At 41.7% G+C, this 21844-nt stretch overlaps 1 protein-coding gene across 3 annotated transcripts in view; it reads right to left on the reverse strand.

The window, feature by feature from the left end:
• Nucleotides 1-129: 129 nt before the first annotated feature.
• LOC137791611 (amyloid beta precursor protein binding family B member 2) overlaps nucleotides 130-21844 on the reverse strand; it is a 34631-nt gene continuing 12916 nt past the window's right edge. For all 3 annotated transcript variants that reach the window (XM_068586709.1, XM_068586691.1, XM_068586701.1), the window contains exons 9-14: nucleotides 8711-8825; nucleotides 5341-5416; nucleotides 2959-3039; nucleotides 2759-2874; nucleotides 2456-2638; nucleotides 130-2021 (exon numbers count right to left, since the gene is read on the reverse strand). In XM_068586709.1, coding sequence (XP_068442810.1) covers nucleotides 1845-2021; nucleotides 2456-2638; nucleotides 2759-2874; nucleotides 2959-3039; nucleotides 5341-5416; nucleotides 8711-8825 — 748 coding nt within the window. In that variant the 3' untranslated portion in view covers nucleotides 130-1844. The remainder of the gene's footprint in view (nucleotides 2022-2455; nucleotides 2639-2758; nucleotides 2875-2958; nucleotides 3040-5340; nucleotides 5417-8710; nucleotides 8826-21844) is intronic.

Here is a 21844-nt window from a genome sequence, read left to right on the forward strand (position 1 = left end):
CTTGCCACAGAATATCATCAACTGAATTGGGCCTGGACCATTTTAATGTCTTTACATAATACATAGCTACTCTCCATTACATAGTAAACAACACAATTAAAGGAAATTCAAGAAACTACTCATTTTTCTTTTGGTAATGCATTTATTGTCACAACAGATTACATTTACACGGTGTAGAGATGAGTGAAGAACAGAACTGAAATGAGTTACAGCATCTTTCTGGTTTGTTTTGTTTGTGTGTTTATCTGCATTTCTTTTTCTTCATTTCGATCAGACTGCATTCACAGAGTTCATGTGGAGTGCAGGTTGTGGACATGAGCCATAGCAGCAGTGTAAAGGTTTTAATTGCAGTGACAGCAGACTTTTTTTTTTTTTTTACTGCTTTGTGTGCGTATTTGTGTGTGTGTACTTTGTTTGTGAGTGGGAGTAGACTGGTTGGTTGACTGAAGAAGAGAAAATATAGTTTACCCTTATTATATACCCCGGTTTGATCTTGTCCATGCTGAAGGGCGAACACTGTTCGTATCGCCTTGAGTCCCGAACATCTGCGAGTCTGGGATTGGAATTTCTTGCTAACACATAAATCTTGGGTGTATGCATAAAGATTCCTGAGGAAATTGTAAAGTTCGAACATAGGCAATGTAACATTCTTGAGCTTTTAAACTCTTTTTTTTGTAATATATGGAAATAAATTTACAATCTTAACAAATTAAAAGTTTCAAAACACATTAAAAACGGTTACCTTTCTTTTGCGGATCTCATCATCCATCGAGAAACAGAATGTAAAAATCTGACTGACAATCCTTAATTGTGATTCTGTGAATGGGGTAGAGAGTAACATTGTATTCAGGTATGGGTCAGAAATAGGCCAGATTGTTTTGTGCCAGTGTAAAATGCAGTCATGGTCATGTTGAGATGACTTGTGCTAAGAGCATCTATTCTTTGTGTGTTCACCTCTTATTACTGAGACCCTTATCAATTCATCAACATAAAACACATCTCATCAAGAAAACATGCAAAACAAAGCCCACATCTGTCCCAACACTTCATCTCTCCCTCATATCTACACGTTTTGTGCCCGACATTCTCTCTTCCTACATACAATCATTTACTTACACTTTATCATTAAAATCACTTCATTCATCCTTAAAGGAGATGTTAAGTTTGAGCGTGTTACAAATCTGGCACACATCCAAGTGACGCCATTTGGTGGGAGGGAGCGTGTTGGCAGGTCTCGTCTTTCTGGTCTTGCTTTCTTTTCTTATTTGCCTGTTGAAATCCCACGGCAGCAAGTCAACACCTTTCCTGTCCTGGAAGGCTCCCGTAGCTTGTCGTCTCAAGCGTTTAGTCCATGTGCTCCGACTGTGCTGATGATGGTTTTTAGCATCATGAAAGCATGAAAGAAAATGGCGTAAACCAATGAGTGGTTCCATAAACCATATTGTTACCCGAAATTGTGTCTTTTTCTTCTGGGTTATCCTGAATTCTGTCTGTAGAGTGCTTGATCAAGTAATCAATCCAGCCAAGAAATCCACATAGAGTAGAGGCCAATGGAGCCTGCAGGTGGTTTCCACTAACACAGCAGCGTTGAAAGGTCGAAGATCAACTAGTACTACCAGATTTTCCATTCAGCCTCATGAAAGCCATAAGTTTTTTTGTATATTTTTTTGAATCATCAGGCCTACTGGAGAATCGCTCTTCTTCCGTTCATCTGCGGTGGTGTTTGTTAACATATATGTACATCGTTGGTTACCATGGCTGGTACTGATAAGGTGTTGCTGTGGCAATAGTGTGTGAGTGGCGTCCAGCAGCGGCTGGGAGGGTGCTGTGGTCACTCGTGACGATCATTGCTGGGGGAGTTCAGACGGCTGTTTCTTGGTTTTCAGATTGTCTATGAGAGACTGGACTCCACGTTTCACGCTGGTGGTCACCCGACGGGTCACTGAGTCCGCAGAGGGTGAGGAAGAGGAGCCGGCACGTTGGGTGGGCGGCCGCGCCACCAGACACTTCTGGTACCGCAGCTGAGAAAGAGGAGGAAATGGTCATTTAGTTACGATCATTTGAGTTTGAGAGAAAACAATATGCAAGATGTATTTCATCTGTAGTTTCTAGGTCATTTAATAAGGGCACAGTTTAACAATACATGTAAGATATTCACGTATGCACTGTTTTGCTAAGAGATAAGAAAATTGATATCAGAAACAAATCAAATGAAAGTCATGGCAAACAATGTCAAAACAAGTTTTTAATGATGAAATAGTTTGAATATTGAATAATAAGAAAACAAGTAATTGTTTGAGTTGCATGGCTCTGGAACGGACACTACACTAGTTTTACACAATGCATAACAATTCCTTTAAATACAAAACTGTTTAATATTAATTTCATAATAGTGACAGTACAGTATCTAACATCATCTCATCAGAATGTCATAACAAAAGAAATGTAAACTTACCACGCATGCTGCCTGCACAGCCTCAGACACATTGCCTGCGTTGGGGTCACACCAGAACGCATGACACTGGAAATGCTGGCTCCCAGTGTCCATAACGAAGGCAAATGAGTGCACATCTCGTCCCACGCCCATGAAGGACAAGAAACGAACTCGACACTCCACCAACACCTCTTCTTCTTCTTCCTGCACGCACAGACAAGAAGAGAATGAAATGTGTTGAACTCTCTCTCTAATCTAGAAAGCACATTCACATCTTGAATTCTTCTGTTACTCCTCAGGACAGCAACAACAAAGTTAACTTGCCTTTTCTTTGATGACAGCCAGAGTGGTGTCTGCGATACTCAATATAACAGGAGTCCAGTCCTCTTTGCCTGTGGAGGACACCAGATTTTCTATGGCCCCGTTTATGATGTCCATACCTGAGGACAAAAACACAGGAGAGCCCAAACCGTGAGACAGTGTGATGACTCGTGGTGTTCTTTTCAGCATTGGTTCAGATTTACCTATGGGCCGAGACACGGATGTCGTACCCACGTACAGAACGTGAAACTTCTGCACCAACTCAGTCTTTGGCATAGGGAACTCTGCAGATAGAGAAAACACACACATTAAAACACACACGCACAGACCACCCGCAGGGAATTTTATCACACAACAACGTCTAATGCAAAGTTCCAAAAGTAAAGTCCACACATGATAATTGGCTTGAACCTAACACATAAACAAACACTTGTGAATATTTTAATATTTTAGGGTGCTGCTGACATGATTAGAGCATGAAAGATATTTTCCCACACGAGCATGAAGAATTCCTGATTTTTCTGCATGAAAACCCAGCTGAGCCAGTTAACACCGGCCTGGAGGCATCACCTGCATCTCAATTAGCACAGAAGTTAACACAATTAATCCTAAGGATTTTACTATTATTAACACACCATGCCATCAGCTGCGTAAGCTTGAGATGACTTTTGACAAGGTAAATGCCAACCGCTAAGAGTGGTTAAATGTTTAACTGCTTTGTTTAAAGATTGTTAATCATCTTGTGTGGTAGTAGACAAAATTATAAATAATCAGCATTACACTAAAAATAGCACAAGCATCACCCTCAACATGGTGAGATGAATTATTAACTATTTGCTGTATCGCTATAGTCAACATGGATTTGAAAAAGCAGGCCGTTTGCAACATGGAAGTAATCATTGTTGAGCCATAATAAAATAGTTATTATTATTGATTGATTGATACAATTAACATTTGTAAAATTTATATGAAATTATATATGTAAATGTTATATGAAAACTTTCAATAGAGTTTAATGTGATGACTTTTGTCATGAACACATAATCCACTTTATATGTTTTGAATGCAAAGATGAATATCAAAAGACAAGCTACCAAAATGCATTAAACAGATATATTACAAATTGTACCTATCAACGCCCCTGTGTGTATATTAGAACATTTTCCAACAAGTGTGAGATGAAAGCACAGACAAATCAATAAATAATTTGAAAAAGGCCATAATTACATGATAACAAGCAGGCTAAGAAGCAGTGTTTTGATGACCCCTCTGTGACCACACTCAGTGATGTCACAGTGTCATGCAGTACACCTGCACTTCACCTCAGCAAGGTAAGAGGTGAGGTCAGTTGAGTTCAACTTTAAAAAGACATAAAGCAGCCAACACAGGACATTTTCCGCAATTTGAGTATCCCATTTTTCACAATCCACATCTTAATTATTGAATAGAGAGATTAACAGTTCATCATGTGATTGCTGTAGACCGAATGAGGGAAATCAATCTGTGAGAATGGCTTTTTACCTGGATTCACCTCATCAGTATATTCCATGAAAAAATTACAGGCACCAATATATCACACATTCAGTATGAACTTCTCTGAAAACAGTCGTTAAATAAATGATGAATAGGGGTTTTCATACATTAATTCCATATTTAAAGTCGACCAGATCTGATGAGGACCGCAGGGCCATTATCCTCGTGTTGGCGCCTATCCCAAATCATCGGGAGCTAATCTCCTAAAATGTCCCAACAGGGGATTGTGCACACTCCCAGCCACCCTCAAGAGATCAAATCCAGGCGAGAACAAGAACTGTTTCCATCCACTGGCTTTGCAGTGAAAGAACATCTGGAGCTCACTGGACAACATCTCTCACTGGTACCAACTGGTTAAGACTAATACTTCAAACAAGTAATAGCTATAAAAGATGTGAGGGATGCTTCACCAATAAGTTCTTTGATCCTGTGTTTGGGATGGGCGCCGTGGAGCACCAGGCCTCGCCTAAAAGAAACACTAATTGGGTTTTAATGAGGTCGACTTCCTCTGTAAGTGAACAGCCGATATAGTTCTTTTATATTCCAATGCCGGAGCTCCTTTCCCTCACGCTCAGCAGATACACACACCAGCTGAAGATACAGCAGAGGATGAATTGGGCAGGCGCTTTTTCTCTTTCTTTCTATAATTACTCGGGACTGAGAGGAACAAGCGGTGGGACTTAAGCGAAATAGGAAGTGGTGAATAGAATTAGCGCTGAGAGGATAAAGCTCAGTGATTGTGGAGCAAGGAGTTGTTCTGAAGTCAGCATTATCTGTGTGTAATTGAACCAAACACTGCTACCCTTTTTGTTAGCAAATGTTCACAGTCGCTCTTGCGGCGATAAGGTCATTTTAAAGAAAACCCATATTTATGGTTTTAGATGTGGGGGAATGCTGTAATGTGAGACAAGAAACCACGGAAGATAGCACACGGCTGACACATCCAATTCTCTCATGAGGGAACTACAAAAAAACTAGACTCAAAGAAAAAGATATGTGTGCGTGTGAGTGAGTGAGTGTGTGAGTGTGTGTGTGTGTGTGTGTGTGTGTACCTTGTAGGGGTACATCGGAGCCAGTCTGGGCGGAGCTGCTAGCTGCAGCCTTGGCACTTTTCCTTTCAGCCATAATCTAGAGAGGGAAAGAGGGGGAAGAAAAAAAAAGACAAGAGGAAAGCGATTACAATGGGAATTGGGAAGACAGAAAGAAAGATATGGTTGGTATTAGATACGCATCAAACAAATATTTTCCAGCAAAAAAATAATAACACAATTTATCGGATAAGACTGATGATATTCTAAATTTCTCTTGTCAACAAATCCAATAAAAAGTCCAACCCAACAGTGTGTCTTTTTTTGGATACTTTCCAATATATTTGCTTCTACTGAAGATGCCAACCTTTAAAATGGTTGCACATATATTCGAGAATTTCTGCAAAAGCTAATGTTAATGTTAATCAAACAGTAAACTGTGTGTTTAATTATTGGGGACAATTTTCCTCCAAGGATTTGGTGCACTAGTCACAGAGTTAGTGGATTGACACAGAGTTAATGACTGCACAATGCGGGTCTTAATCATAGAGCATGTCTCCCAGTGCAATGATGTAGCAAACTAGTGTGTTTTCAAGAGTTGCTGGACAATAACACAGCTTCATCGCACAGAGGAACAAGTTGTATCGGGCTTTGGCTTCAAAGGTATTACCTGTTAGAATAACAATTCATCGCCTGTTTCTCTTCTTTTCATGGAATTTGATGACAATTTAAAATATATGAAATATGACCATTCACATAACCTCCTTTCCAAATGGTACATCTAACTTCAACCTTCAAAAAACAATCTTTCTCTCTCTTTTCTTTGCTTCTGCTCTTCTGCTGCAGTGCACATACTCTTTAAAAAAAGGATGAATAGCCTTCACGGCCTCTGCACTGAGCTGCTACACTCGATCTGCTACAGATACTTGATTAATTGTAGGTGTCATTATTCAAAGTCTATGGTGAGTCTGCAATTCTGCTCACAGGGGAACATGCAAGAAAAAGACACATGCACATGTACACACTCTCTCACACACACAAAGGAAACCCGCTCAGCGTGCTGCACAGCTGCAAGACTCAGGTCACCAAGTTTCTCCGCTGCAGTAAAGAGAAAACTACCACTGTGTTTAAAATAGGCTGTGTGAAGAGTTGATGTCAGATACACATAGAAATACAGACACACTCTTTCCTCAATTGAGGGGAGGAGATAAGATACAATAAAGAGGAAGAAACCTTTCTTTTTAAATGGGTCAACAGTCTCTAAGGTAACCGATCTGTCGTTGCAGGTAGATTCATCCTTTACAAGGTCACTGCTGGTCTGATGGCAGTCTGGTTTCTCTTTGAGTACAGAGGGCTATATGATCCATATCGCACCACACAGATCTATCAAGCAAACCCAAGAAGTTCTCCCCACGAGAAATCATAAATTATTGATTAATATCACAGAATATTGCTATGTACCTCATATGCTTCTAAATTTCATCTTTAATTCATTATTTCAAACATAATGTGCATATACATCTTTTACATTACTTTCTTAATTCTATTTATGTGTGTATGATTTATTGATCAAAATACTATGGTATATACTATGAATTTTCACTTATAATCCTATAACATGATATATATGATTTAGAAATGAGCCATTCTGCATTATGGGCAATTTTACTTTCAGTATGTTGATGCTAATCATTTTTAACTATTACTGCATCCAACTTTCAGTAATGTCCGGTCTGAATAATATCGAGAGTCAACTGTATGAAACTACATAAATCCTCAACCCTGACATTGAGCAGTATTGTAGTGAACAAATGAATGAATCCTGAATGATTTCCGTCTCTGCAGTGCAGAGCACAGAGAGCTGCGGTGATGTGAGGTAAGCAGGGCCAGTGGATGCACTGTGGAGAGTCTGCCTGTTTGACTGCAGAGCAGTGTGAAGTAAGCTTGACACTAATTGTGTAATGTAACCATGATAACGTTACAAAGATGCCGATGTGCAAAAGACATACTACTATTACTTGCGTGACATACATTCAACAAATATTTGACAGTCAAAAACTGGACTAGAAATAATGAAAATTAAATTTAAATTTGACTAAACCTTCAAATATATTTTTTTAAATTGCCAAAATGGACTCTGGACTCACGTAAGGCCACAAGTTCATATAACCATTCAAGTTATATGACATGAGAATTTACAATCATAATGGTGTCACAATGAGACATCTTCAGAAAGCTTCTGAAAACCTTCAGAGTGAGAGGAAGAGTCAATCTATACAGAGTGTGAAATATGCTCCAGCAATGTTTTTTTTAAAACATCGGAGACAAGGGCTGAAAGAGTAAGAGTCACATCATTCAAAGAAAGTGAACAAACTGGAAGCTCCCAGGACTTTTGACTCTGAGAGGAAAACCACAGCGACAATTTCATGTTCCAAGACCTTCCATGCTTTACCTTTGGGATGCTGGACAGGAGCCTTTGGGAACAAGTGAGGGAGATCAAAAACTGATGTTGTCCCTTAACAAAATTCACCCTGTCACACACCAGCTGCTCCCTGTTTGAGGCATTAGAAGCCCTGAAGGGTAATGTCATCCCTCATACAGACCACAAACCTGACAGTAGTATGCGTGGCAACTACAAGAACCAGCCCTTCAGGGTGAAGTTAATGGACTTTAGTTTGGACCTGGCTTCATACAATGCAACAACTGGTCCATGAAGCTACCACTCCATCATATGACGCCTACGCCTCTGCTGTGATCTTTGACAGAGCTTCAGTTCCTAGTGGTTCGAAGGTCGTAGATTCTGATAGTGGTGGTTTCATTGCTATGTACGATGACAGGACTCCATGATGGATTCCCAGGCACTTCTGCTAATTCCAGTCGTGAAGATTGAGACACTACTCAGCAACAGCCATGACATCTGCTTATCTAGAAAACATTGACCCTGATGGAGCCAGGTAGGAGATGCTGTGTCTGTGGATCTGCAAATCCTTCTGCTGAGCGACAGAGACCACCCAACGAATACATCAAATTGAGCCATAGCAGGCCTAAATGACAACTGTAAAGTTCGGCATCCTGGGAAAGTCATATTTGACATATACAACTCTGTGCCCTTTTTTTTTGTGGCGACCAGCACTTACTTCTCTAGAAAAAGATAACATAAATCTAGTCAGGCCACTGCAAATGTGTTATGGACTCCTGGCTATTATTATTTTGTATAACATGCATAGGAGTAGCATCATAGTTACAACCTTAAAAAGAACCTCTGGATAACTGCATCAGCAGAAAAGAGGATCCCTTCTCTCTTCAATGGTCACCCTGATTAAAGCTTGATCGCTTGTCTCGGAGCAGCAGACAAGCTCATTCATGCAGAGTCGGCCACGGTAATGACACCCACCTTAGAGCAGATTTCGTGGAGACTTGTCGCGATGGCTGCGGCAGGAGTATCACATCGGAACACGTGACACTTCAGCACTCGCGTGTTCTTGTCTCTCGCCACGTAGGCAAAGTCCCTAAAACACGGACAAAAGACACTCAAGAAACAAAGAAACCCAATGGACCTCTGCAGCAGATTTTACAAACATTGGACTTCCTTTTAAGGGGCAACAAGTAAGAAAAAGGAAAGAAAGAAGGACATCAAGTAAGAAGAAAGCAGTTTGCTTCCCCCATAAAAAGTGAAATAATTTATTAGAGCATGTAGCATGAGGTAATCGTTGTGTTCATGAGTGTCTGTTAAGGAAGCAAAACATGTTGGGATATTTGGGGTTAAGAAAATACAAAACATGATAAAATTAACTGTATTTTCAGGCCCATCTCATTCTATCTCTTTGTAAATTTGTCTTATTGACATTTTTATCCATCTCATCACACTTTTTAATCCGATATAGTGTACATGGAAGGTTTTATCCACTTAATGTTAATACAGTGAATAGCAACAAGCTGGTGCTTGCGTATATTTTTCCTTTCAAAGCCTCCTGGTAATACTCCTTGAAGAGCCATCTTTGGACATTGTTGCATATTAAGATTAAAGCTACCTCCCCAGAGGGCACCTATCTTAGGGCCAATATGTGTTGGTATGATTGCTAATTTCTATTTTACATTCCCTTCAGCAATTTTCTAGAGTTTGTTGGGTTCATTTCTGGCATAATCAGCAGATTGAAACATCCAATATCATAATATATTACTGTCCATTTTAAATTCATCCCAGGTTGAGCCCACAATGTATTCTCATTCTCCTCATCAGAACAGTTATATTGGACTGGGTTTTACATACTTGATGTGTTCTGTGTTGTAAGGAGGGGACGTGTTGCAAACATATAAACAAAAGTATTTCCTTTGATATGTCTTCTATTTGGAAACTGAAACGCTCCATCCCCCTGTGCATCTGGTAGAGTTATCAACGGTTCAACAATGAAATGGAGATGAATTGCAAGAAATGTGAATTTAAAAAAAACAAAAAACAATACAAAATTATCATTACCCCATTTTGCATCATGATATACTATATTTATCTATTTTTTTGTTGGAGCTCTGCTCTAATTAGTGGCCTCATTTAATGTGAAAATGTTGCTTCATTATTTGTGTCATTTACAGGCTAAGCTCGGCTGGTGTTGCTGTTTTGGTGCTCGACACTGTTCATGGTCTAATAAACACTAGATTACTAAAAGCATGTGGCCTGTTGTGTGCTGTTGCTCTGTAAACAACAGGTTTCTACGTCAGTAGTCATTCCTCAACTCAGACACACAAACATACACACACACACACACACACACACACACACACACACACACACACACACACACAGTTGTACAGTTATACAGGAAGGCTGATGTGTCCCAGGGCCTGTGGAACTATGTGCCGAGCACTTCACAGTGGCTCCACATGGAGAAAAATGAGATGACGAGGGTGAGACAGAGAAGAAGCTCAATGGGGGAAAGAAACTTTCTGCAGAAAGTATATGAGAGATATAACACAGCTACACGTGGGAGACACACACACACACACACACACACACACACACACACACACACACACACACACACACAGACACACACAGACACACACGCACACACACACACAAACAGCAATATGTTTATGAGTCCATTATTCGGACTGTCTCTTCAGCCTAATTGTGTGCTCACACACTTCGGGTCGATAATGATCTGCGCCTGTGGCCAGAAAAGAAAGTGCCATGACGTGTGTGTGTGTGTGTTTGTGCTTGTGAGTGTGTATGCATCCAGTGCGCTTCCTTCAGGGACCGTTAAACAGCGTGTCACCAATGCAGCAGGAGTGGCCTTGCCTCACATACTGCGTATGGTTCTTTTATGACTTCTGGATTCTCTCGAGGGGATCAAAATGCTATAAAACATCATGTAACTTTTTATAGGAAATAACTTGTGGCTCACTGATGATTTAACACCAGTGATTTACACCTTTAGTAGTTGCTGCTGCATTCATGTACAGAGCAACAGTGACTCTGGCTAACGCAAAGTCACAGATTTGATATCAGTGGTGACAGAGTTGATAGCACATGCAGTGGTGGAAGTTCGGCACAATTATTTCGAAACAAAAGAGAGACACAATCAGAGTCAAACACCACAAAGATCAGTTACCTTTCTCTGGGTCCCAGGAAGCAGAAGGGAGGTAAGAAAAAAAAGTTAAGGAAGCAATGAGGAAGAAAGTAGGGTGGTGAATAAAATAGTAAAGAAATAATGAACAAGTTCCAAAAAGAAAGTGGGATGTTGAATTTAGAGACAGGAAAAATGACAGCATTGGGAAAATGGGAGCAGAAGGTGGAATAGAAAAAGCAAGGGGGAAAAACAAGAGATACGTTAATTCATACAATATACTGAGTTAGAAACAGTCACGATGCTCTTTCACCTCAATTACAGTCTTCCCGAGAGATGGGAGTTTTATGTTATGTGTGTGTGTGTGTGTGTGTGTGTGTGTGTGTGTGTGTGTGTGTGTGTGTGTGTGTGTGTGTGTGTGTGTGTGTGGAGCTCAGGTTTGTGTACTTTTCATTTCAGTGGCTTAAAGTGTTCCACTACATTATGACACAGCAGCACACCTATTTCTGTTAGATGTGCCAACATAGCACACACACACCTACACCCACGAGCACACACACACACACGCACACACACACACACACACACACACACACACACACACACACACACACACTCACACACACTCACAAAATGCAGCTTTCCCTCACGCCCCCTCAATCTCTCTTTCATCCTCCCCTTTGCATTCACTCTTTAATCTTCCTCTCCTTAGCGCTCTCACTCGTGTACTCTCACTCTCTTTTCTTTCTACAAAAGGAGAAGCCCAAAAAAGAAAAGGATGCTCAGAATGATTCATATCAACAGTGTAAACCATCACAGCCGCTCTCTTCCATATCATAGTCTGCGACGCTCCATTATCAGCAACACTATAAAGGAGGCACAAGCTGAATAAAGAACAGAGGGATAATTCAAACATTGACTGCCTTTGATTCTTTGATGATCCACTTAGTAGGAAGTAGTCTGTGTGAGAGTGTCTGCACGTATTAAAATGCATCTCTTTTTCTCTGTCTGAATTTCATTCATGATTTTCTTTTCTCCAAGTCCATTTACTTGCCATTCTATACTTCAGCCCTGCTTCATTTCTAGTTCACACATGCTTCACTGTCAGTCACTTTGGTGAAATTGGATTTCAGTGTTGAAATTCCAAATGGTCTAAAATCAGCTTTCCACATTCCTCTGCAATGTACCCTTTTCTTTCCTTTTTTCACAACACATGAGTGTCAGGTTGAAGTGTTGCGAATGCTTTCTTACTGATGGACAAACCGCATCACACCTGATTCAAACCCAAGACAGACTGGTACCTCCCAAAAAACCTACAGTTTTCTCATATTTGACTGAGACTGAGCAGCAACATCTGGAAATGTATCTTTTTCTCTCTGTTTTGGCCTTTACGCCTAAAAACGTAACATTTCAAAATCCAGGCCTATTGAGATGTAATAAAATGACTTCAACTTGGTGATGAAGAGCAATGAAAGGTAATGCAAAGCAGTGATATTACAAAGTCATCTTTCTCAATGACCACATATTTCAAAACACGTATTGTCACTAAATCATAGTTGTTTACTTTGTCGGATGACTTATAAGACAGTATAACCTTGTATAGGTAAGGATGCAGAGAAAAAGGGGACAGAATCTGAAGAACCCCACACCTGAGAGATGTTTTACCAACCAAACTCAGAGCAATTTTAATTATATAAACATGTATTACAAACACACACACACACACACACACACACACACACACACACACACACACACACACACACACACACACATATATATATATATATATATATATATATATATATATATATAATTTATATTTAAAGAAGACACCGATTTTTTCTAAAACTAATTTGAATCAGCCTTCTGAAACTCTATAAACATAAAGTGTATGGTATTTTAGAATGTAACAGGACTTGAACGTGACCTCAGTACCCTGTTGATACATGTCTACCCGTTGGCTGTAATGAAATCTTTTATAGCTCATCAGACTTGTTGGCTTACTTTGGCATTGAGGAGCAGTCACCCCTGACCTCAGTTAATGGAGAGGGTGACACATGGTGGAGAGGGAAAGGCAGCCAATCAACAAACAAGATGAATGACACGTAGACCTCTGAGATGTAGGCAGAGTTTCTGGGAGGAAAGTGATGGGACGGATGGATGATGTTGAGAGAAGGGAGCGTTAAAGGCAGGAGGCCAGAAAGCCAAAATGAAAAGGAAGAAGAGAAGCAGAGAAGAACGAGGTGCGAGACTCACTAGGGGCTGGCTTGCGGAGGAAGAGATTGAGAGCAAAAGGAGAGGTAAAAAGAGGTATGACATGAAAGGTATGAAAGCAGAGCGATGAGTTAAAGCAATACTCCCAACACTCATGCTCTTTCTCTCTCTCTCTGCCATCCACATATTGCCAAAGCTGTATAAAGGATTTCTGACTCACTACTACCAATCTCTCTTTGATCCGGATGGCTGCGAGACAGGCTCGCCTGGAGATGATGCGTACAACTCAGAGATTAAATGAGGTCACCGCTGCAGATGTATGCTGAACTGGGTTTGAGAGAGTCTCACAGAAGCGTCAGTGTCTGCAGCTCTGACATCACTCAACCACCAGTAGTACCAACAGCACTGAGGGTAGTAGTAACATTAGCATATGTACACTTGAAGGAAGATCCCACTCATGCAAACTTAACATGGTTTCAGTTTGTGATGTCAAATGCCTGATTCATTCCCCTATTTCACTTAGTTATTCAGATCCCCTATACCTGACATCCTTTTACAATTCATTAAATTGCATAAAAGCCACCAAATACGGTGTAATAATGTCAGAAGCCGCTGATGACAAATGCAAGAAGAAAAAAATCAATAATGCAAATCATGCTGTAGAGCACCGATTCTGAGGTTTGTTGTGAAATTGATGTATTTGCCTCCATTATAATGGTTTTCTGCATGAAATAACACTATTGATTGTTAGTGTAAATGCAAGAAAGCTGCAACCAAAACCAGATTTTTCCAACTCAGATGACGATCAATGAGCTGTGACGATGAACAGAAGTTAGGGACCAACTTCAAAGTGCCTGACTTCCCTCCTGCTCCAAATCTCTACACTTATGTCAAATAAAGGCCTAAAAAGAACAACAATAAACTAGTTATATTTTCCATTTCCATTACATCATGTTACATTATTTTATGTATTATTTTGTCTTTTTCCCTTTAATTATTTTTGCCACAAAACAATACCCTTTGCAAATGTACTGCTTAATAATTCAGACAATTTTAAATTATAATACTGAATTATGAAAAAGCAAGTTTTGACAAACTCTTTCGTCTTCAGGTGTTAAAGTAGCAAAATAAAACTAAAGTGTCCTCAACTGCTGCAGTAAAAGAAGCTTTTTCAGCGCCATGGAAACAACACAAATGTAAGTAGTCCCAGGCTGCTCTGCTTTACTTCCTTCTGCTCCGTGGCTTCCAGTATCGCTCAGTAGAGAATCTCCAAACCATCTGCCACACGCACACACAAGCACGCACCGTGGCATCATACACACTTCACACAGACTTCAATTATCAAACAGCTTTGCAGAGTGTCTGGGTGGTGCAGGCCGCCATGCTAATGCTCTTGCATATGCTAATTGCGCCGCCAAATGCTAATTAGAAATGTCTGAGGAGGAAGCGCTTGTGACTCTCCTGTCAGCAGAAAGAAGACGGGGAGGCCGAGAGGGCCAGGTGTGTTTACAGTGTGTGTGCGTGGAGGGGAATATGCTCCACTTATTGATTGCAGCTGAACTGGTAACTGTATGATTACTGACAGTGTTGTGACTTTGGCTTCAGTCCAAAGTGGATGTGGATCAGATCCAGTTTTACAGTGAGATGCAACGCTGAACTGTGACAGGTGAGAGCAACGCTAGAGTGGAGACAACAGCTGGATGGTGATTTAGAGGAGAGCCCTTTCATCACACTGTAAAGAGAATTTACAGGTACATTTGAATTCAGCATCTGTTTCCTTCCAATTATTCACTTTTAAAAGCTTATTTCTTTCTTGTAACATTTGCACAAGACTCTTGTTTTATATTCTTACTTAAAAACCTGATGGAGCGTAAAATCATCCTCAGTAAAACAAAGCACTCTGCAATTTCTTTAAGATGAATGAATTATCAGTACAAAGGCATTATAAACACATAAAGATACCAGCTTATTAATATTCAAGAGAATTATAAGAATAAAATTGAAGCACTCTAAAGCTCCCTCTGTAAGTGTTAAAAAAGGGAGTGAATAGTTCTGCTATCAGGCCTTCAAATGCATTTATATTTTTGATTAATCCAAATTCTGTTGATGGTCCTTTTTTTATCTACATTTATTCTGCTGGAAAATTCACAGTTTTCATTTGTTCAAACTCAATAAACATTGCAATACACTGCTGCGGGGACACAGTTAAAAAGACATTGGACCCCTGAGTGCTGATAATGGTGTTTGCACTAAACCGTGTATGTAGCTCATGACTGAAGTTAATTGTAGTTGATTGTAATGGAACGTAGAGTAAGGTGATAAAAGTCTTAAGTTAAAACCAGAAAGAAGAGATGCAAAGTAAACACTTTACAGAGCCATTAATCGGACTCTACAAAGCTGCTGACAGATATTGGTTTGGTTTTACAGTCCTGCAATATTGTTAATGTCCACTAACTGGTATTTACAATTGGGTCATTGCCATGCCTAGATATTCAATATTGTAATTAGAGCCTGATTCATAATGAATATTTCTGATATCATTATGAATTTTTGAGAAATAAACATATTGGCAAATTTAAAAAAGTAGTTCTTGGAAGTTCTTAAAGGATCCCCATACATTTGGTTTGACATTTTTGGAAATTAAACACATCTTTTCTTAGCATAATCAATCAGAACCTCAAAAGCTCACTTAAATATCTGAATTGCTTAACGTAATGTATGTAATGAAAAAATGACCATCTGTGGTTTTAGGTGGTTAAAAGCCACCTCACTGCTGGGACAACAAGAGTCTGGAGAGTCACTGCAAAAAAGCAAATGACACAGTTAGTCGTGTGTTTCTGAACTTTGGACATAGCCAGACTGTTTCCAGAATTTATGCTTGGCTAATGTATGCGCCTCCAGGCCTTTTCCTCCGCTGAGTAATACAATCTTCTCCTTTTTCCTCAACCCTCAGCAAGAAACTTCCAAAGCCATATTTCCATATTTCCCCAAACTATTCCTTTCATCGTGAGATGGCACAATAACCACAAGGGTCAATGGAGCAGGATCCTGGAGTTAATTTGGATGCGACTCAAAGCAACACCAGTAAAACCACAGATACCCTGGAGTACTTAAAGTCTTTGTGACAACTGAGCAGGTGAAACCCTCTGCGACCTGGTGAATTAGTCAAGGCCCACAGCCATTAAGCCTAATGTAGAATGTCTGTGCATAATTACCTCTCTGCACCGTAAACTTGTTTACAGCACCAATATGAGCCGCGGAAAATGAGCACCAGGAGGACCAGAGGGTGCAGCTGAAGGAGGAGGTGGTACCTCATGACACACTCCCTCTCTCTCAACACATATGTGCACGCACGCACGCACACACACACACACACACGATCACCAATATTGCCCAAGGCAGCAAATAACTAGGCCAAAATCAAGTCAAAATAAAAATAAAACTGTTCTCTACAGTGTATTATACAGCGTACACAGCCCACGGCGCTGCTTGTGTGATTTGAGCAGACAGTTGACGTTGTTTACAGCTGAAGCAATGCATCAGTTTGGTTCGCCCTCAGTGCCTCGGCATCATTTCTAAGAAAACGCTCAGATTTACAAAGCTGATGTTGAAAATGGTGTCTTACTAAGGAAGATACGCATACAACCCCAGTTTATGTTCAGGCAGCTTTGTGACCCAATTCCAAGCATTCGGCGTGGCAGAGAGGCAAAGGAGAGAGGGCGGGGCCACAAGCTGAGGAGACACACACACCATCCATGTGTCAACACTCGACGTATATCATTACATATTTAGGAGCAAAGATAGGTGGGTGGGCGAGATGGAAAGCGAGAGAGAGAGAGAGAGAGAGAGAGAGAGAGAGAGAGAGAGAGAGAGAGAAAGAGAGAGAAAGAGAGAGAGAGAGAGAGAGAGAGAGAGAGAGAGAGAGAGAGAGAGAGAGAGAGAGAGAGAGAGAGAGAACGGGGAATAAGGGATGAGGGGTAGAAAGAGTGATTCTGGGTGGGCGAGAGAGGGAGAAAGATGATGTCCTGCTGTTCTCTCAGCTCTTGATCATTTATACATCACACTGCTCTGGATTGTGTGTGTGTGAGAGAGTGAGTGAGCATGTGTGTGTACACAACTGCCGATATTTCTCAACTGAGACAGAGCTTCAGTGAGATGTCACTTCAGTATGACGCCCCCATGCATGATCTTACTAAGTGTGCGTGTGCGTGTGTGTGTGTGTGTGTGTGTGTGTGTGTGTGTGTGCGTGCGTGTGTGTGTGTGTATGCATTTCGTTGAGAGGGGGAGAGATAAACAGAGTGTGTGGGAGAGCGCAGGGATTTGGTGTCGGGTTAGTGTTGAGTTATGCCAAGCTCTACTCACAGTGCAGTTGGTTTCATACACTGTATGCATATAACCTAATTAGATATGTGTGCCATAAATCATCATGTGTCATGTAGATAGTTCTCTGTACACAGTTGGCTGTGTGTTATCTGGCTATTTGTATTTTTGGCTTATCCAAGGAAGTAGTATGAAGGTGAAGCCTTTGGGGGGAGACCCGGGCAGGCGAGGCCAAACATGTCTGTGAGTAGATGCCACAAAAGGGAAGTACAATGGTGCATTTATCATTTTGTGTGATAAATGCACCATTGCAAAGACACGCAGTTCATGTCTTTATTACATACATTGTTGTTTGGTTTTATTTGAGTTGTTTAATTAAATTGTCTTATTTGGGAAAACAATCTCATCACAAGGTTCAGTTAGAAGCTGTTCTGGAGCTTTTGATCATATTTTATCTTCATTGGTGGGATAGTTTGCCAATGGGGAAATGCATCAGTTCAAACTTAATGTTTAGATTAAATGGTTAACTTTTGATAAAATCTGACTCTAACCAATACATAAACAAATAACTAGACTTGATTAGGTCCCTTCGTTGATTGCTTGCTGAAATTTTTCCTAACAAGGAAGTTCAATATAGCGTCCGATAGCAGTTTTATCTCGTTTGACTTGGAGGATATGGTGTTAACCAATCGAGATGCCGGGTCCTCAAATTAATTTACTAGTTTTTAACCTGCATCTATTTGCAAATCATTGGATTGTGAGAAGTCTGATCTTGAGCTGCAGAAAGATTTTGAATCATGATTATGAAAAGTCATGAATGCAGTCTTCAAAACCCGCTGTCAAAATAAGTAAATCCTTTGAATAAAGTGATATATTGATTGTGAAATAACTAAGAGGGAAGTCCCCACCTCAGACATATATAATCCTTGGCCAATCAACAGCTTCTCTACAGAAAACAAACCTACATCCAGCACTTCCTCACAAGTTGAGTATTCAAATCTATTCAGTTCAAACTGTGTGTGGCCACTTCTGAAGTCTGAATAAGATGGCCGCGCTTCAGGCACCAGCACCCTGCTGTGTTCAGCTCTGTTTGAGCAGCAACATCAACATCACCTCACATCGCTACTCGCACGGCCCGGGACCAGCGATGGTTTATCAGGAGGAGATTTATTGGCTGGTAGAGCAAGGAAAGGGATCTATAGGAGTAAAAGGAGGAGTAATTTGTCAGGAAGACAGGGATTACAGCAGGTGTGCCTAACAATGCTAATGTAAAAGAGAGAGAGAGAGGGACGGTGAGGGTGGAATGAAATACAGGTTTTAGGGTTTTTGTATTCCTAAGTGTCTTCGTTAGTAATTGTGTGTGTGTGTGTGTGTGTGTGTGTGTGTGTGTGTCTGACATATGACTCTTAGCTAGAGAGTGAGTGGGGACGCAGCTCCAACCGTAATGACCCTTCAGAGAATGAGGGTTTCTGGGAGGCTGGGTGGACATATCGTGACGCAAGGCGTGTGTATGTGTGTGGAGAAGTGGGAGTGATGTATTGTGGGTAGATGGAAGGAGCTGACGTGGAAGAGCGATGACTTGCAGCGAAAGATAGAGGTCTGTATGGGGCTAAAATCGGAGCTGGAGCGGGATGGAAAGGCCATCAATCACTTTGGCGTCTATCGAGTGGGTCTAGGTGTTTGGACCCCGTCCCTGGGGTCCGCCAGAGGGAGCCCTGCATGTTAATTAGGGTTACAGGGGGCTTGACATCAGCAAATAAGCTGCGGTTCAACTGGGGCATCACGATTGGAACAGTGACTGCTACAAGCCAAACATGCACAAACTCTCTTCATTGACATAAATCGAGGTGATCGCTAGGGTGTGTTCAGCATTTAAATATTTATGAAACTGAGGGCTTGTGTCTCTCATCTCCTCTTCTTTTCTCCTCTTCTTCTCTCTTCTCCTCTTTTCTTCACCCCTTTCTTCTTCTCTTCCCTCCTCCCCTCTCTTCTTTTCTACATGCCACAGCTGTCCACAGAAGGTCAGCAGTGGGGGGAAATAAGTGAGAGCTGGAGGGAATAAGCAAGTGCTGATGCCCACTAATGAATATGAATGTATTGTGGATTCAGTGCGTGTTTGTGTCATTACGAGTGTGTGTAAGTGTGTGTGTGTGTGTGTGGGTGCACGCTGGCACATCTGCCGATGAGCCATTAGTGAAGAAAGGTGCCGCTAGTTTGCTGTAATAGCAGGAAACATGCGTAGACATCACAGGGCTCTGAGGCGCTATAAAGGCGTTCATCACGGAGACACACACCCTCAGTTTAAAAACACCAAAGTCTCAATCCTTATAAGTGTCACACGGCAAGGACAAGAAAACAAGCAGAACCTGCCCCCCTAATGTCATGAATCATTTCACTATGGCTTTCTGTTTTTCGCTTAGTGTTTCCCCGCCAATCCCTCATCCTCCTCTTCCTCCTCTGCTTGTTACGGGAGAGAGAGAGAGAGAGAGAGAGAGAGAGAGAGAGAGAGAGAGGAAAGTCCACATATACATACAGTGAAGGCATTTATCATGCACACACACATGCACAGACACGCACACAAACACACACACCCACACCCCTTCACCCAGGTATCTATCTCCACTTAAACACATTCAGAATGCAGTGCAAGGCGTATATGTCAAAAATAGTAATATTTGACTCTACAGAACACACACAGACATAAACCAAGTGCAATATCAAGCACCTCCAAAAAGCTGTGACACGCACTTTGGAAAATCCCCACAGCTCATCCTTTCTCTTTAATCCTGTCTTTCTCAGTCACCCCTTTGCTTACTTCATCTCTCTCTCATCCTTTCACTCTGGTATTTTTTTCTTCTTCCTTATCTGGCTGTCTGAACTACTTGCTGATGTCTCAGTGACTCTGGCTGCAAACCTGCTGCTGCCAGCCATCGCCCCTACACCTGACAGCTAGCCAGCCAGGGAGAGGGAGGGAGAGGGAAAGAGGGAGACAAAGTACACAGCTTGAAGTCAAACACACAGCAGGAGGGTGAAAAGTAAGTGAGCGGAAAAATAAAGAGAAAGCTAAAGAATAAAAGTAGGGCTGGGAGCCGTTGTGTCCTTTACACAAACACAGCAGTTGGAAATCAACAGAGGAGAGAGACGTTAATATAGAAAGAGAGGCAGTAATGAATGACTGTGAGGAGAGAGATGGATGGCTGGATGGGGAGAACTCGAGGAGTGAATGAATAAGAGGTAGGGGTACTCACACAAGCAGACATGCTCGCCCCGTTACAGACGACTACTTCCTTGCCTCGTTAGCTCCAAAACCACGGTGACATTGCTGTAGCCGCGGTACCCGAGGGCAAAGTCTTCTTGTCTGCCTCCTCTCCTTCTTTTTTTAATCCTCTGGGGCTCCTTTCTCCTTCTCTTTTCCCTCTTTCCTTCCCCTCCCCCTGCTTCTCCCTCTCCTCCTCCTTCTCTTCTTCCCTCTGCTACACCTTTTCTCTCCCTATCTTCCTCTACTGTCGACTTCCCTTGCTTTGCTCGCCCGGTCTGAAGAACCTCCTGCAAAGTCCTGCTGTGTCCTGCTCAGTGCAAGCGTGCACTGTCTCTCCCTCCCTCACTGGCTCTCCATCGCTCTGTTCAAACCCCACTCTCTCTCAAAAGCACAGCCACTTTTTTTTTCCTCCACTCTTCCTCATTCCTGCCTATTTGTCTCAAGTATCTTCTCCTCTCCCTCAGTTGCAGCTATCTTTGTCCCTCTCCTGTCTTACTGAAGCTGGAAAAAAAGGGAAGACTTCCACCCTGTTAAAGTGCAACGATGGGACAAACAAAGAGAGGGAGAAAGAAGAGGCAAAGCACAGCCAATGGCACAAGAGGGAGGCAGAAAGAGCGCTGGAGACAAAGAGTGGAAATAGCGCAAGAGCATTACAGACAGAAAAAGGGGATGGAGAAGAGGGGGAACATACAGACACACCCGCTCATTCACCATCACACATACCCAGAGTGCTCCAGATATAGACCTATGACTTCATCAATTCAAGCCCATGTGCCGTCACTAAAACACACACATGCAAACGTGTGTATGCGCACACACGAGTGTGCGCAGAGCCGGACTTGCTCAGTGCTCCAAATATAACCTCATGACTTCATCGTGGAGCTACCCCCCCCCCTCCACCACCCCTTCTATCCCCCACCCCCCCTCGTCCCACAGCTCTCGCCCCGCTTAACAGGGGAACTCATTCATATTGAATCAAGCTGTAAGGGGGGGGGGGGGGGGGGGAGGCAGAGAGAGAAAGAACATTCAGGACAAGACACGGCATATTCTTTAGCAAGATGTATTGAGAAAGACACAGGAGGCGGGGCGAGAGCTGGATGAAGAGCGCAAAAAGGAGCTTACTTTTTAGGTATATCCCATGCATGTATTCAGGCATGTTGTTCTGCAA

This window comes from Clinocottus analis, unplaced genomic scaffold, assembly GCF_023055335.1.
Source record: "Clinocottus analis isolate CAN_PGR_092001 unplaced genomic scaffold, fCliAna1.0.p SCAF_10, whole genome shotgun sequence".
Taxonomy (NCBI): Eukaryota; Metazoa; Chordata; class Actinopteri; order Perciformes; family Cottidae; genus Clinocottus; species Clinocottus analis.